Source organism: the organism of the source record quoted next, unplaced genomic scaffold, assembly GCF_019419815.1.
Source record: "Pyrus x bretschneideri cultivar Hongxiangsu unplaced genomic scaffold, Pyrus_bretschneideri_v1 Contig24, whole genome shotgun sequence".
In the NCBI taxonomy this organism is placed as follows: domain Eukaryota; kingdom Viridiplantae; phylum Streptophyta; class Magnoliopsida; order Rosales; family Rosaceae; genus Pyrus; species Pyrus x bretschneideri.
The window spans coordinates 2,261,135-2,276,871 of NW_025999546.1; the positions used below are offsets into that span (position 1 = coordinate 2,261,135).

The 15,737-nt window shown below is 35.8% G+C and overlaps 2 protein-coding genes across 2 annotated transcripts; both read right to left on the reverse strand.

Annotated features, from left to right (window-relative positions):
* Positions 1–792: 792 nt before the first annotated feature.
* Positions 793–1,875, reverse strand: LOC125478278 (50S ribosomal protein 5 alpha, chloroplastic-like). The gene is made up of 2 exons (XM_048586347.1): positions 1,713–1,875; positions 793–1,305 (listed from the first exon to the last, which is right to left on the reverse strand). The coding sequence occupies exons 1-2, from the start codon at positions 1,819–1,821 to the stop codon at positions 947–949; spliced, it is 468 nt and encodes a 155-aa protein (XP_048442304.1). The 5' UTR covers positions 1,822–1,875; the 3' UTR covers positions 793–946.
* Positions 1,876–2,339: 464 nt separating this feature from the next.
* On the reverse strand, positions 2,340–13,634 carry LOC125478270 (tRNA uridine 5-carboxymethylaminomethyl modification enzyme MnmG-like). Its single transcript, XM_048586337.1, has 13 exons — positions 13,359–13,634; positions 11,632–11,780; positions 11,065–11,156; positions 10,130–10,243; positions 8,037–8,367; positions 7,642–7,821; positions 6,316–6,396; positions 5,807–6,025; positions 5,454–5,596; positions 4,377–4,543; positions 3,566–3,783; positions 3,325–3,417; positions 2,340–2,955 (listed from the first exon to the last, which is right to left on the reverse strand). Exons 1-13 carry the CDS (start codon positions 13,561–13,563, stop codon positions 2,758–2,760), a joined length of 2,190 nt encoding a protein of 729 aa, XP_048442294.1. The 5' UTR covers positions 13,564–13,634; the 3' UTR covers positions 2,340–2,757.
* Positions 13,635–15,737: the final 2,103 nt, after the last annotated feature.

The following is a 15,737-nucleotide window of genomic DNA, read 5'->3' on the forward strand; positions in this document are numbered from 1 at the left end:
ACAGGGGGCGCACCGAAGAAAAACCGCGCTTGGAGAGGGTTTTGCCCTGCAAAGATTGATACACAATACAACATAAAAAAAACCAAACAATAAATTAGCAGTAGTTGAAAGCTTGCGTTCGCACTGGATGACTGGGGAGAAAGATCCAGCCATAGAACTGGAGAACAACCCTGAACAAGCCAAGGGATGATCAAAACATGCACAAATGGCTAGGAGATGCAGAACCTTGCAAAAACACAAGGAGAGACCGACCTCCTCATGAGTACGGGGAGAGAGGATCGAGTTCATATTTCCAAATTGATTCTAGTGGAAAAATGGAGAAAACCCCCCCGGAATCAGAATAGCGAGGTGGCTGCTTGGTGTTCTACGGTGGTTTGGTTATGATCCTAAAACGTTTAGAGTTTTATTTAACATATCTGTGGATAGAACTCCAAACTCTAGGGTTGATGCTTTACAAATTCACCGTGACAGAATGTCAATCTGCACCATGCTTAAGTGGCAAAATATATTTTCGGATTCATCATGTTCGAGAGATCATTACGGGAGTTCATAAAACATTAGGAGAAAATTTCGACATTTCTAGGGGTTGCAAACAACCTTCAGTTACAGCGTTTTTTGTGCCAAGCAGCCTACCCTGCATTATTGGTTTAATGTAAATGTTGGAGCAGAACTTGAAACAATTTCTACATTTGTTAGATGAAAGGATTGCCTAAATCAACCACATTTCTCACATCTTCGACGCGGAAAAAGCAAATGCATTCTGCCATCTATAAATTCCTAGTTCACATCATATTGGGCAATACTATTTTCATTGACATCAACAAGATTCAAACTAAGAAATTACGTCAATATGAAGAGATATTTGATCGTGCACTAACAAAATGACGAGAGACCGCAGAAACAGAAAGGGTCAGAACTAAACCTGCAAGAAATCTTGAGGTAAAACTCAGACATTCTTTAGCTTTTTCATCTTTGATGGAGGCCATCTGCCTTTCTTTCTCAGTTTTCGCTTGCGAACAAGTCGGTTCCTACGAAGCCTTATCTTCTTCGCCAGCTGCATCTTCGCCTTCTGCTCTAGGCGCTCTTGCAGCTTTGATTCCAAGGGAAGCTTGTTGATGGGTACCGCCACCTCTTCCTTGCTGTCTGGAAGGGGCTCACTACCCTCATTTGCAGCAGCAGTTCCATCAATGTCAGAGGAGGCCTTAACAACTACTGAACCTGACCCTTTCACAACGGGCATACGAAGTCGAACTCCGCTGAAAAATTTCGGACGCAGACCATTTGGTTTCATGTGCATCCATGAAACTGAAAACCAGAGACACAACAAAATTATCATACGAATACGAATACGAGCAGAAAAATAAACAAGAAAGCAGCTAAACAAGCAAATTAACTACAAAAACGCTCCTCGAATCACACTGTACGTTTCCATTTTGGAAAATTTTTGCACATTTATGTATTGATATTAGAAAAAAACGAAAACGGAGGTGAAACTGGATTATTGAAGGCGAATGCCTGCACGCCAAGTGTTTGACAAAAGACCTGAACGAGCAGAAACCAACCAAGAACACTCAATTGAGCTGTGTGGCTTGGAGAAAACAGGCGAGCATTTGAAGTAATTTAAATAATACACAACAGAATGCAAAAGCTGATGTACTAAGTAAATGGAGAGAGAGAGAAGAGAGAGAGAGAGAGAGAGAGAGAGAGCTTACTAGTTGCAGAGAAAGGTGAAGGTGATGAAGTTGGAGACGGCGATGAAAAAGAAGAACGGGACGAAGCGGTTGTGAGAGGGAGAGGATTGGAGTAGAGAAGAAGACCCATTTTCGTGCTCGCTCACTCGAGTGTCAAGATTGAAATTTGGTTGGTTATGTTCTAGCTTTTGCTCCTTTGGATAAGCCGATGATGATTATAATCCTGACCGTTAGTTTTCAGTAATACCCATCTGATCCGTCGATTCTTGAAATTCTAAAGAGCTTCAACAGGTTTTTTATTTGACCTATTTTTAGCTGGACTCTGTACGCTCCATTTTGGTTTGTTTCTATGTATTCCGTCAAATAGCAGTTAAATTTAGACTTATTTTTAGTTACACTTCTTGAAATTCAATTTTGATCTCGGTTTACCCTTTAAAACTTTAAATTTACATTTTCTCTATCGTCTCGAACATATAAATAATACTCCAATAGAAAAAATGCAAATTTAAAGTCTTGAATTTTCTACCTTTGACTGGTGGGGTCCACCTAAAAAAGATGTAGCTTTATTTTTTCGGTCGCATTTTCCGGCCAAAATAGATATTTTACATTTTATCCGTTGCAGAACTTTCAGCCACCCTAAAAAAGATGTACCAACTTCATAACATCAATTGTATCCGGTTTGTTTTCTTAACGGAATAGAAAATCTCAATAACTAATGCTTGAAAAGGGGTTTTTCCTTCACCAGTTGCAGCCTGAAAAAAATGACATTGTACTTCAACTAGTACTTTTAACTTATATCTTCACTTCTGTTGCAGACATGAATACGAGACTATGCAATGACAAGGATCGATAAGCGTTCCCGGAGTATACAGGAGCTAATAGCAGCAGATCCTCATAGTTCCGTTGCAAAACAAGCTATCTGTATGCAATTCCGACCTGGGTATCCGCCCAGACAGATCTCCAATTCACCTCGTACCATGATGCGTTCTCTAGACATTGATACTTTAGGATACACTTAATACACTTGAATCCAACTCAAATGCTAACTTTGACAGGCACGGAAACATCATGAACTGAGTGTCCCAGTCAACGGCAATTCATCTGCATGCTGATCTGTGTCCGTCTTGATAGAATTTAGCAGTTCGAGCTTCTTCTGTTCATGCGCTCTCCTCCTATTAGCTTCAAGGATAATGAGGAGAGCAGTGATATCGGCAGGGCTCACCCCACCAACTCTACTGGCTTGACCAACGGTCTGCGGCCTCACCTGAAAACATCATTTGTTGTTTCATTAAAACCAAATGAAACATATTCAGAACAAAGCAGCATTCAATTACTATACGATGCATGATACAGCGACAGCTTCGTATAAAAGAGGAAACTATCACTTTCAAAAGAGATTTACTATCACGTGAAAGAATCAGTGTCATGCTTCCAATTTTCATCAAGTCATTACATTTAGGCGTCTATGCATATAAAATGACATATAGATGAAAAGTTAAAAAAAAAAGAACAGGAGTTTGGTACTACAGACATTTTGTCGACAATATGAAAAGCATATTAGTTTCTGCCACATCAGGGTTCTGGACATATTGGTAAAAAGTTATGACAAAATAAAATTATATATCGTGCACACCTTGGAGAGCTTCTCGCGTGATTCAAGAGATAAAGTTGTTATTGAATAGTAATCTAAGTCCTCTGGAAGTAATCTGTGCTGTTGATGGACCATCTAAACACAAAGGAAGAGTTGGACAATATGAGATTATGGATGAATAAAAATTAATAGTTACTAAGCATCTAAATAGAAAATAAATCAGCGAATTGCATGATTTAAAGCAATGGCAAAGGTTCTATTGAAACACATAATAGTTCCTCACTTGTTGGAGTTGGCTCTGTTGGCGCAGAATGAAGCCGGCATACTTGATGTCAATCTCCACACACTCTTTTTCTATTCTAGACAACAGTTCATTCCCAAAACCATGCTTATCAAGAACTTTATATTCTATGTGTGGTTTCTTTAGAAGACTCTCCAAAGTTGTAAAGTCCTTCACTGGCTGACTAGAAAGACGAGTAACATCAGCTGCCAATTCCCCTCCTGAAAGAAGCACAGAATAATAACTATAAGTTCCAGTTATATATCTCCAAACCCACAGATCTCAGTTTATTCGACTTTTTTAATATTCAAACCAACTTAAAAGGAATAAGCAAAAGGTTAAAAAAAAAAAGACATGGTATTGAATCAACCAACCCATGCCCAGTTTTGCCCATATAGCTTAATCCTAAGGAACAAAGTGTAAGCCAATGCGTACAGCTATGAGGTGTGTGACACGCGTCCCAACACGCGCTTTTTAAACACTGGCCATACTAGACTATAGGGTGGGTTATAGAGCACAACTGATGCTCGCATTAACAGGGAGTGAATTATATGCTTACCTTGCTACTTAGACTTGAGATCCCATGTGAAACTAAAGACACAACGTAGAAAGGATCTAAAGGAATTGCAAGGTTAACCCATCAAGTTGAAATCAGGGCCAATTGAAACTTCCTGGTAAACTAGAAGGGGAAAATGTACTTCGGCTTGATAGTTTCACTAAAATATGCCAAGTTAAACAACCTAAAGTACACAACAATGCTAAAAGTGTAAAGAGGCTACAAATTATAACAAGAATTAGATAAAGAGATGAGAACCTGAAATTCTGACACTTTTCAATCGCTTCTTTTCTTCTGAAATTCGAGCTTGTTTGTCCTGGTAGAGTTTCCATCGTCTATCATCTATTAACCCAATTTCACGCCCCAGTGGTGTGAGACGGCTATCAGCATTATCAGATCGGAGAAGTAACCGGTGCTCTGATCGACTATATTGGAAAATAAAGGATAGGATGTTATGGAATGTTAAACCAACTTGAAAATCTACAGATGAATTATGAACTTATTTTATGTCATGAAGAATTAATTGACGCTAGATAAATCAAACTATCTACGATTGGTATTCCGCCCATGGCATCTAGAGGTAGCAGTGCCCCTCAACATTCACAGGTTCTTTTGTGTAGAAGCCTAGAAGGCCACAACAATGACTTCTACTTCCACCGTTTAACTTCCAAAAGTTGAGCATTGTCTTACTGCCATATAGTTGCTCGTCCTCATTGTACCTTGAAAATTGATGGGGAGGCCAGTGATCTGCCAAGGGCAGTGATACCCAATAGAGAAAAAGAGATGGTCCTTTACGGGTGGGAGTAGTGTTACATTTAAGTTTTCTACATAGCTACATCATTGTTTAGAAGAATAGTTGGTTCTTTTTATGTCACCAATTGGCTGTGTGTTATAGTAACATCGATTGGCTTGTTTGTCTAGAAAATAATGAGATATTTGTTACAATAGAGAAAAAAAATAGATGGTCCGTTATGGGTGTGAGTAGCGTTACACTTTAAATTTTTTTACAGAACCTCTTGGTGTCATAAAAAGAACCAACTATTCGCCAAAACAATGATGTAGCCATGTAGAAAATGTTAGAATTTAGAAAGACTGTTTAAAATGATCTAAAGTTACGCAATTAAATAGTCTTCCAAGTTCTGCTTGTATCTTCAAAAACATTCACGTGACCACTTATGATGTGAACCGTGAAGTGACTAAGCCGAACCATCAAACATGCCACCTCAACCACCCACCAAATTTAATACTTAGCACTTACTGATTCCAAAAATTAAAAGTATGACTGGAAATAACAATGATCTTATATATATTGGGATAATATCATGAGCTCATTACCTGGTTAGCATGCGGTAAGGCTCTCGAAGGTCCTTCGTGACCAGATCATCAATCAATGTTCCTATATAACTGCTTTCTCTCTCAAGAACAATGAGGGACTTGCCATCTGAATGTCTGGCAGCATTGATACCAGAAATAATGCCCTTGAGAAAAGCATAAACAAGAATAAAAAAAATTAAAAAAAAATTAGAACAAATAAATTATTGATTTAGAGTTTAGACACAACAACCCAAAGGCACAAAGTTCCTTTTAAACAAGTGAAACCCTAATGCATGATTCTTTCAGATGTAGCATTGCATCGACAACTACAGATAGATTGTATTTCACTGAGTAAAGGTACTCTAAAGAATTACTTGTGCTGCAGCCTCCTCATAGCCTGTAGTTCCATTTATTTGACCAGAGAAGAAAAGCCCATCGATTTTCTTTGTCATAAGAGACCGAGAACATTGATGAGCAGGCAAGAAGTCATACTCTACAGCATAAGCAGGCCTCAGCATTGAACAATTTTCAAGGCCAGGCAAAGTCCTCAAGAGTGGTAACTGTAGTCTCTCTGGTAAACCAGTTGAGAATCCCTGTGTGGAGAAGGAAATGATGAAATTTAGGGAAATGATTTTTATAAAAAGCATATCCACAACACAGATTATAAAATATTGATACCAAGTATAATCTGCTATAGTTAATCTGTTAAAAACTTGACAAAATTCGGGTATCTATATGCATTCAATCAGAGACAAATTGATGACATATATATATATATAAGAGAAATAAAAAATGGGCACTAACCATTCAGTTAAGTCATTTTATTTATATTTTTCTCCTTTTCATTTAATGCAGAGAAGGAAAAAGGTGAATGCTAATATACCTGCACATAAAGCTCCGGCACATCTCGGCCCTCTGGTTCAAGAAATATTTGATGAGACTCTTTATCCTGAAACCGAACAATCTAAACCCAAAAAATAGGCCAAAATGACATCAGGAAGCTTCCCTTGATAGGAAAGAAGAAGATTGGAAGAATGTTATTTTATCAATGTTCCACAAGGTATATTAAACAAGTGAAGGGTTACCGGTTGTTGGAAACCATGTTTAACACGTTTGTTACTTTCTCATCACCCTTCATTTGATTTTAGTACTGTTTGACCCTTAGGAGTATTTTAGTAACACTATTGTAAATGCTTCTAACATAATGTGTTGGGGTATTCTCCATCTATAGTGTTCTCCCCACCTTTAAAGAAGAAACTAAACAGTTTCCACAGCAACCATAAATGATAGTACATAAATGGTGCTTCATGTATGGAAAGGATGCCCTATAGTGTGCATCCCAGGCCTTGCTTGTCCTAACAGCTTCAGATACAATGTGCTAAATAAATTTGACTATGTCGCCCCACTGAGGCAGAATTCTTGCAGCCACAGAACCAGTGGAGGTAATCTGGCTCAGAGGTTTAACTAGATCTGGGATTTAAAAGGTATATAACTACTGTGTTTTGTGAAAGTTGGAGCATTATTTATCTAGCAATAAAATGGACAGACCATGAGCAACCAAAGAATGTTGATATCTGGATGCAAATTATTAGGGATGTCATTGCCTACAGAAGTATAGCAATGGGTCATCAATTACCATTATCTTAGGTAACGGACAGACCATGAGCAACCAGAGAATTATCAATATCTGGATGCAAATTATTAGGGATGTTATTTGCATACGGAACTATAGCAATGGGTCATCAATTGCCATTATCATAGGAATAATTTCACTTGTTTATAGGCCTCATTTCCTAAGCCTATAAAAGGATGCTTTGAGAACCATTTGGAGAATACCTCTTTATTTCAAACTTTTTCCTTGAGAGTTATAGTTCTAGCTAGTGTGACAGTGAAATATTATCTTTTAAATTCGTTAAGTTTCATATAGAGACTTTTTCTTAAATAACAATCATGCATTCATTAATAAATAAATTAAATAAAAAAAAAAAAAAAAAACCAGTACAAGGGAAGGTCTCACTGTGAGACCTCACATCCTCACAGAGAGCCAGATTACAACAAAATTGATATGAAAGTGTCAAGACTCAAAACTATGTTGTTTTTCATGATACTTGAACACTATACTTCACTTGGTGATGCAATCGTAGTTTAAGGGCCCAACTTCATATAAAATAATTAGAAAACTAATAGTACTAGGTCAATTTCAACTTACCTTATCTTCAATTGAAGGGCAATACCTAGGCCCCTTCGCCTCAACCCATCCTCCATAAGTAGGAGTTTCATGCAAGTTATCTTTGATTAGTTGGTGAGTGCTCTTTGTGGTACGAGTGAGATAGCAGCACATTTGTTCCCTTTCAATATGGACATCAAGATCAAAACTAAACCAGCCGACCTGTTAACCATCAATTCAAATTTAGAACACAATTCTCAAAACAACAAAACTGATAGTTCTAAATATTAAGCTCTGAAAAGAAAAGGTATATGTTATTGTTATGACATTAAATACTTTTAACATCTACTTGAATGACGAGTGCAAAGCACGAATTAAAATTACGAGTGTCACACAACCAATATACAGAACCTACTTATGGGATTAAATAGATGGACCTCTTCATCGCCACGTTGTGGTTCCAATCCAGAAAAATCAACAGTGCGACAGTCCACACGCGCTGGGGTTCCAGTCTTTAACCGATCAGTTTCAAATCCAAGGCGCTGTAAGTTTTCAGTGAGTCCAAGTGAGGCTGATTCGCCAGCTCTTCCTGCAGGCATAGAAGTTCTACCAACCCAAATTTTACCACTCATAAATGTGCCTGTCGTGAGAATAACTGAAGGAGCATAGAAGTTCATCCCAAAGAATGTCCGCACACCTTCAACATTGTCATTCTTTCCTAATAAGATATCTGTCACCATTGCCTCTCGAATTGAAAGGTTTGGTGTGCTGCAATACAAAAGCAGATCAAAATATATGGAAAGAAATAGGCACAAAAACATAGATCTGCAACATGAGAATAAGTGTGATAATTGTGCTATATTTTGGTTTAAAAAAAAAAAAAAATCTGTTTCTTCTCAAAAAAAAAAAAAGGAGAATAAGGCCTTCTACAGTTAATTCAGGTGAGTTTGATTCCTATAACACGATAGTAGAGTAAGTCTGATGGAGGTGAGTTCTTTTTCGAATGGTTGACCATTTGTATTGGAACCAAACTCATGAGTTGTATGAGAGTGATTCCAAGTCTTGATTTCAATATATTAAACTCAAGGATCTCTAATATCTGAAATTAAAACCTATTAATGATTTTCAGTACAATAAATTAAAAGAGACGCTGTGAGTATTGGCAAGAGCACATGAATATATATCCTTCTAGGAAGTGTTGCATTACAAGCTTCACAAAATAAAATGAAAACTCAATTATCATTACTTGAAACTTACCTAGATAACCTGATAATTTTCCTTTGTTATTCAATTCTCTTCTTTCTTGATGAGTGATATCATGTTAACATTCCAGGTTCAAACGTGTAGTTTTATTTCATTTTATAAATGAAAGAATTTAGTATAAGAAATATGGAATGCTGCTTAGTCTATGATATCATTCAGTCAGCCACAAGGAATACGTTGGAGCAGAAATTTTTAATACAATTTAACGTCAAAATCGTACCAAATTGAACTTTTAACCTGTCAAGAATTATCCTAAGCTACGTCATTTTCAAAGCTAATTCATGTCCATACCAAATGCATAAAAATATAGAAACATATCAAATGCATACAAAGATGCATACTCATATAACCAGTGGTAATCTAACAAAGATTTAGACGAAAGACATATCAAGGCCATACAAAGATGCATACTCATATAACCAATGGTAATCTAACATAGATTTAGATGAAAGCTTCCATCTAAACCCATAGACCAGACACAGACAGTTAAGATGCATCTCATCAGCCAACTATATCCGACCTCACATTTGAGATGCAAGCCCTTAACGTAGCTCCCCAATTTAGGTCCTCGTTAGAACATTTTCCACCTAGTTTTTTTTTTTTTTTTTTTTACCACATTACTTCTTTTTCATTTTGGGATTTCATTCGTTTCCATAGCCTAAAGGTTAAAGTTGAAGAATACACTTTATACCAAAAACGTTAACTTAATGTAAGCAATTCAGCTGCTTTTACAACTGTTATCTAGTTGCTTCTATTGTTTGGCCGCACCAGTTGGCTGCACTGAAGGAAACATCTCAGAAGGGGAGAAATGTGTTTTTGCCAGTACTGGGGCAAGTAACTCTGTAGCAAATGCTGACGACAGCATCACTAAATCATAAATACTTTCTAATGCTTGATCACACAGCCAAAATAATAGCACATTTTCGTAATTCAACCTAAAAACAAAAAAGAAGCAGATATATTTGATACTACAACATGCATTTACAGGGAAAAGCTATTACATTTCAAAGTACGATAATTCAAAAAATAATACCATATCCCAATTCAAGCAATCATGATTCAGAATTTGCAAAACCATAAGAACCAGACTGTGAAGTGTTTGTTATTAAAGTATAAAGACTGGACAAAATCAGCCACATATGAATTTCATGACCGTCTATGTGGAAATAAGAGGTTAAAAAGAGAGAGGAAAATAAACCAAACCCCACAATTATCAGTAAAAGGACAGTAAAAGAATCATGAAAAAAAAAAAAAAAGTAATACTTGCCTCTCTACTATTTTTCTCATTTCCATAGCATATTCCCGTTTATCAGTCTGTGCACGCAGTGCCCGAACAGCAGGGCCCCTTGAGGCATTGAGTACACGCTTTTGTAAATAGCACCTAAGCATAAAAATTGAAAATCAGTAACAGTTGCAAAGACTGAAGGTGAACGTGGGGGACTTTAAGGTAAAACCAACAAAACTACAATATTTAAAAAGCAAAGAATAAGTAGAAAGAATTACAAATTATCTGACATGCTGGACCAGGAAAAAATTGGCAGGAACCTTACAAATACATATTGCATTTCATATTGTAAATATTTTACCATTAACAAGAAAATGTTTTACCATTATCAGAATATATTCTGCCAATTTAATGACCCTATTTAGGGCATATCGAAGCTTAAGGGTTAAGCAAGCTTACGCAATGGCAGAGTACCTGAAACAACTTCTTTTTGTCCGCAAAGAAAAACAAAAATCCCAAATGGCTTTCCCAAAAACTAAAAGGCAATACTTCCAAACCATTTGTAGACTGCTAATGAACAGCATTTTCTGATCATACTCCAATGATCCCATCTCAAAAAAAAAAAAAAAAAATTCTTTTCTTTATTCATAAATTATAGGCCCAGTTACCTAAAAATAAGAATTTTTTTGTTCTTTTCATTTCTACGTTAAGGGGTTGCAATACACAATTACTTACACCAATACAATCACTTTACTTTTGTACTTGAGCATTTTATGCAATCCTTCTTAATGCATGTGTCATTTGACCCTCTCTAATTCTTCGATGTAAATACCCCAAACCCGCACCAAAACATACAAAGTTCTTGAAAAGTCAGTTCTAAATTTCATCGTCCAAAATAAAAACAATAGCAAGCCACAAGTATACCCTCAAGCTTCTCAGAAAAGAACATTCAAATATAGGAGATTTTATTACTTTACCGATCAGAAATCTTCCCAATTTCACCACCAAGGGCATCCACTTCGTGTACAAGTTGAGACTTTGCTGGTCCACCAACTGCTGGGTTGCAGGGCTGCATAAAACATTTTTCATTAAGAAGCTCTGTAAATGATCTGTGTCATGATTCTAAACACCTAAACCATTTTGCATGCAGTAACATGATCGCACCTCTATTTGTGTGTGTGTGTGTGTATGTGTGTGTGGAGAGAAAGAGAGAGAGAGAGAGAATACAATATCAAATCTAAAGGTGAGGAAATGAGAATAATTGAATAAATTAGTTGGAAAGCCTGACTCCCAGTTTTTGTGTTTTGCAATATGTATGCTAGATACTACATCTCATTGGGTTAACTTTCAATCAGACCGGGAAAAAAAACCTGCTGAACTTTCTAGAGTAAAGGATAAAAAATTTCTCCTGCTCCTTTAGAGGAATTATAAGGTTAAAATCAAAATGAAAATTAATTTCACATATCTAATTTTGAGAAATACAACAAAACTTCTAAATACAACAGAAAAAAATATGAGGTTATCAAGAAAAAGCAGAATTAAACCTGCCAAGCAATTCTATCAATATTTAGGGTGAGTAGAAGAGTTTTCGCCCCTAAATGAGCAGATGCTAGGGCAGCTTCACAGCCTGCATGTCCTCCTCCGACCACAATGACATCATATCTTTCATCATGTATCCCATCATCACTTAGACCTGTGAAATTGTGAACAATAGAGTGATTGAATTTCACCTTTAGTATTCATACTTACAATTCCTAAATTTGTGAATGGTAAAGGCCAAAACTTAAAAAATCAAGGCCAATGTAAAACCCACACATGTTAACAAAGACCATCTCATGCTATTTGTTCAAGGTTAAGAGATTGGAACAAAAATAAGGGGCTAGGTAACAACTAGACTAGCTCTCCTCTTCAATTTACCATTATTATTAAAAATAACTATACTAATAATAATGACACTTTTATTACAAATATATGGGTAATTATTAGAATTCCAAATTTTTTGGGTTTATTTACTCTTAAATAGCAATATAGCATATACAATTATTTTTTTGGAATAAGTGCATTTTAGTAAACACAATGGTTTCATTCCAATTGACTCTACCCCAACTTTCTTCAAATCTGAGTCTGACTCTACCCCATTCAACCTTTTGCTCATTTCCCTTACTCCAATTCTGATTCTGATTACGGATTAGTAAATGAGCCATAATGATATTCCAAATTGAGTGGGTCCCAAACAAAAGTTGTGGGTCCCACAAAACAAACACAAAACAGAGGCAAAAGAAAGACCACCTTATCCTAATTGTTCATGCCAATACAAATTCGGAAGAATCATTTGTTCCAAAACCAACTCATGTTATTTGTTGAAGGCATCCTACTGGTTGTTTGTTGAATTTAATTTAAAGGCTTACAGGTACTGTAAATGCAGGATTTTGATATGACATCACCAGCTTGTCTAGATTATGCAGTCCAAGCTGGTAAGCCATTGATGGTTTCGTTGCAGTTATATTTGCCTCAGAGAAGAGTGAGGGCAGAAGTGAAAAAGAGTATGAGAGTTTGAAAAGCTTGTGACCAAATTTTGGTTTAGAGAGAACTTGTCCCTACAAAATCATCTTTGTAAGGGAAGGGAGCAGAAGAGCTCATACACTCTAGCAAGATATTCTATTTTCCTAAATGTGGGATGAAGGTGTTCCCGAACCTTTTCTTCCACCTCTCCTATCCAATCCTCGCTCAAACTTGTGTTCCCTAAGCGCTATGAAATCGGGGTCTTTCCTTCTCATGCTCTCTATTTCAAGTTGAATTTTAGCTAAAAAGACTACAAAACTATCTTAGGAGCTTCCCTATAAAAATTTCTCTCCAACCATACACTCTAATATAGGGAGTCAATGAACCAATCAAATTATTAAAACAGTAGTAATTAACGCTACGAGCCCTTAGGGCTCATTTTGAATCCCAGATTTAGGAGCTCCAAGCGGTTTTCCTATCCTAGGAGAACGATAGAAGTGTGATTGAAGACGAATTTTTCCAACTCCTGGCTAAATCTTAGTTAGGAGCTCATTCAGGGAGCCCATTGGAAATGCTCGAAGCAGATTATTCTGCTACACAAATAGAGATTGCATATCACATAATGCTCAACCAACGCAGAGAGAGACCGTTAACTGCATAAAGTACACTATTTTTGCAAATTAATGTCAATTACTGAGAGGCACGGGACATGTTCGACAAAATTACTGACTGACAAAGAGAAAGAAGCACAAACACATTGGAGTCGTACCTGGGCCGGTCGAGGCAGCAACAGAGAATCGGCGGGAAAAGTTGAAGGTGGAGAAGGAACGAGTGCGGCTGAAGGGCAGGTCAGGCAGCCTGAGAAGGAGTCGAGCACGAGGAAAGTGAAAAGGAGTCGGGAGAGGAGAAGAAGAGAAAGGGAAGTGGCGGGCGAGGCGAGAGAGATGAAGCGTCAGTGCTGGCGTGGTCGCCATTGCTGAATTTTAGAGAGCTGCTTCGCTCTCTCTTTTTCTTATTTGTGACTTCGTGACAGATGAAGCAGATAAAATTATGAGAAATTAGGTTTTTATTATTATTTTTGCTATTTTATTGATTAAAATTTTATTTTAATTTTAATTTTTTATTAAATTTTTGGGTATTATAAACGTCATTAATTATTTTAATAATAAAATATTTTTTATTCTAAATATATTCATTTAGTGTTACAAATGTTGCATTTTGGTGTATTTATATCTAGTCATGCTAAATTTTTTATCATATATTTTTATTTTTAGTTTGTGCCTAGTTTTAATTTGCAACCCTCTTTTAAGTTGTACTAATTTTCTTTTCAATTTTTATTTGTACCTATATATTAATTTCTTTTTATGCCCATATATTTTAAAATTTTATCTGTATTTGTACCCATATTTAATTCTACTAAATGTACTCATGCTAATTATATGTATTTATTTTATGTTTTAATAGATATCAGTAGTTATTTTTTAAAATATGTTAATAATTATGTGGGTTGGGTACATTATTTTCTTGCTATAATTTTGTGAAGAACAATGTTACTCTAATATTTATCTTTAAGTTTGACAAAAAAAAAAAATTTAAGTATTTACTATATTTTTAAAATATTATTTGAATTTGTTTACATTTCATAATTTGTGGGACATTAAATGCATAAATACATGAGTTAAATCTCTTAAATAATGTTAAGGACCTAGATCAAAATATTTAAACAAACAAGATTTCAGCTCAACAATTAGGTTGATTAGGGATCAGAATCAAAATTACTGTAAAATTATTATGAAATAAACAAAGCAGACAAAATCGCCATTCAGATTTTAGGTTTGTCCATATTGAAAAATTGTGTAATATTCGGTAGATACCTATTAGAAATTCAGTGGGTACCTGCTGAAAATTTGAACAGTTGCATTTGTTGCCCAATCTTTGCTTTAAGCCCACTGAAAATACACACAACTTCCGTAGCTACTTGCTGAAATTTATACAATTTTGGTAGTTTTCCTAATGAAATATTGTACAGTTACGGTAACAACTTCTTGCCAAATCTTAAATTGAGTATTTACCTGCCGAAAATATGAACAAATTCGACACTTAGAGTAAGTATAAAGGCATTAACCACAACGCTATCTACCACTTGCATATTGAGATATATATTTTTAATTTAAAAGTTGTGAGGTGTGTTTAACCACCTTTTAAGATATTACATTGATTTTTAGCTAATATGGGAGCAAAAGAAGTCTTTGAAGATGAGATGTGGGGCATGTTTTTGAGTTTGAAAATAGCTTTGGATAAGGGTGTTAGGAGGATACTTGTGAAATCTGACGTCTGTTATTTTAGTTCACTTTTCAAAAGTATTGTGCATGATTTGCATCTCTTGGCTTCATTGTTATATGGTTATCATCACTTGATTTCTCAATGTGATCAATGTGATTTAAATCATATTTATAGGGAAAGGAATATATTGGCAGATGGTTAGGCAAAGTTGAGTTTTACTTTGGACTTGAGCTGTATTATGTTGGGATGACCCTTATCGCTCAATTGTTGGTCTACTTCTAAATGATACTTCAAGGTTGTTAGGACTCGAGCTGTTTGTGTAAGTCCTTTGGGCTACTTTGTATCCGAAAAAAAAAATTAACTTGATCTTTTATTAGTCAGTTAGGGGATAATTTGTTATTGAAAAAAACAAAATTAGACGAGGACTATCTTAATTATATGAGATCACAATGTTTATTTATTTATTTTTTTGAACAAATGATATTATCTACACTAAGAGAAGGAGGTGCACTTTACCTTACAATGGGCTAACAATAATGTGATTTAAATTCGTGCAAAAATTAAATCTAAGACATGAGGAATATCACTAGACCGTAATAAGTGGCCAGGCACATTAAGCACTTGTTTAAATATTCTTAGAAATTAAGGACTTGTTATTTAATACGTCGATCAACAAACATCATGGGGAAATGTACATCATCAACATCGACCGTCTTCCTTTTAACAACAAAAATTATGAAGAACAAAACAGAAACGAAATCATTTTGTAATTAACTTATCGAGCTTAATTAATGTCTAGCTTTGTTAGCTAGCTAGCCCGAAGCATGCTGCTGCCGCGCGTATCTTGAACGATCAGCACTGCATC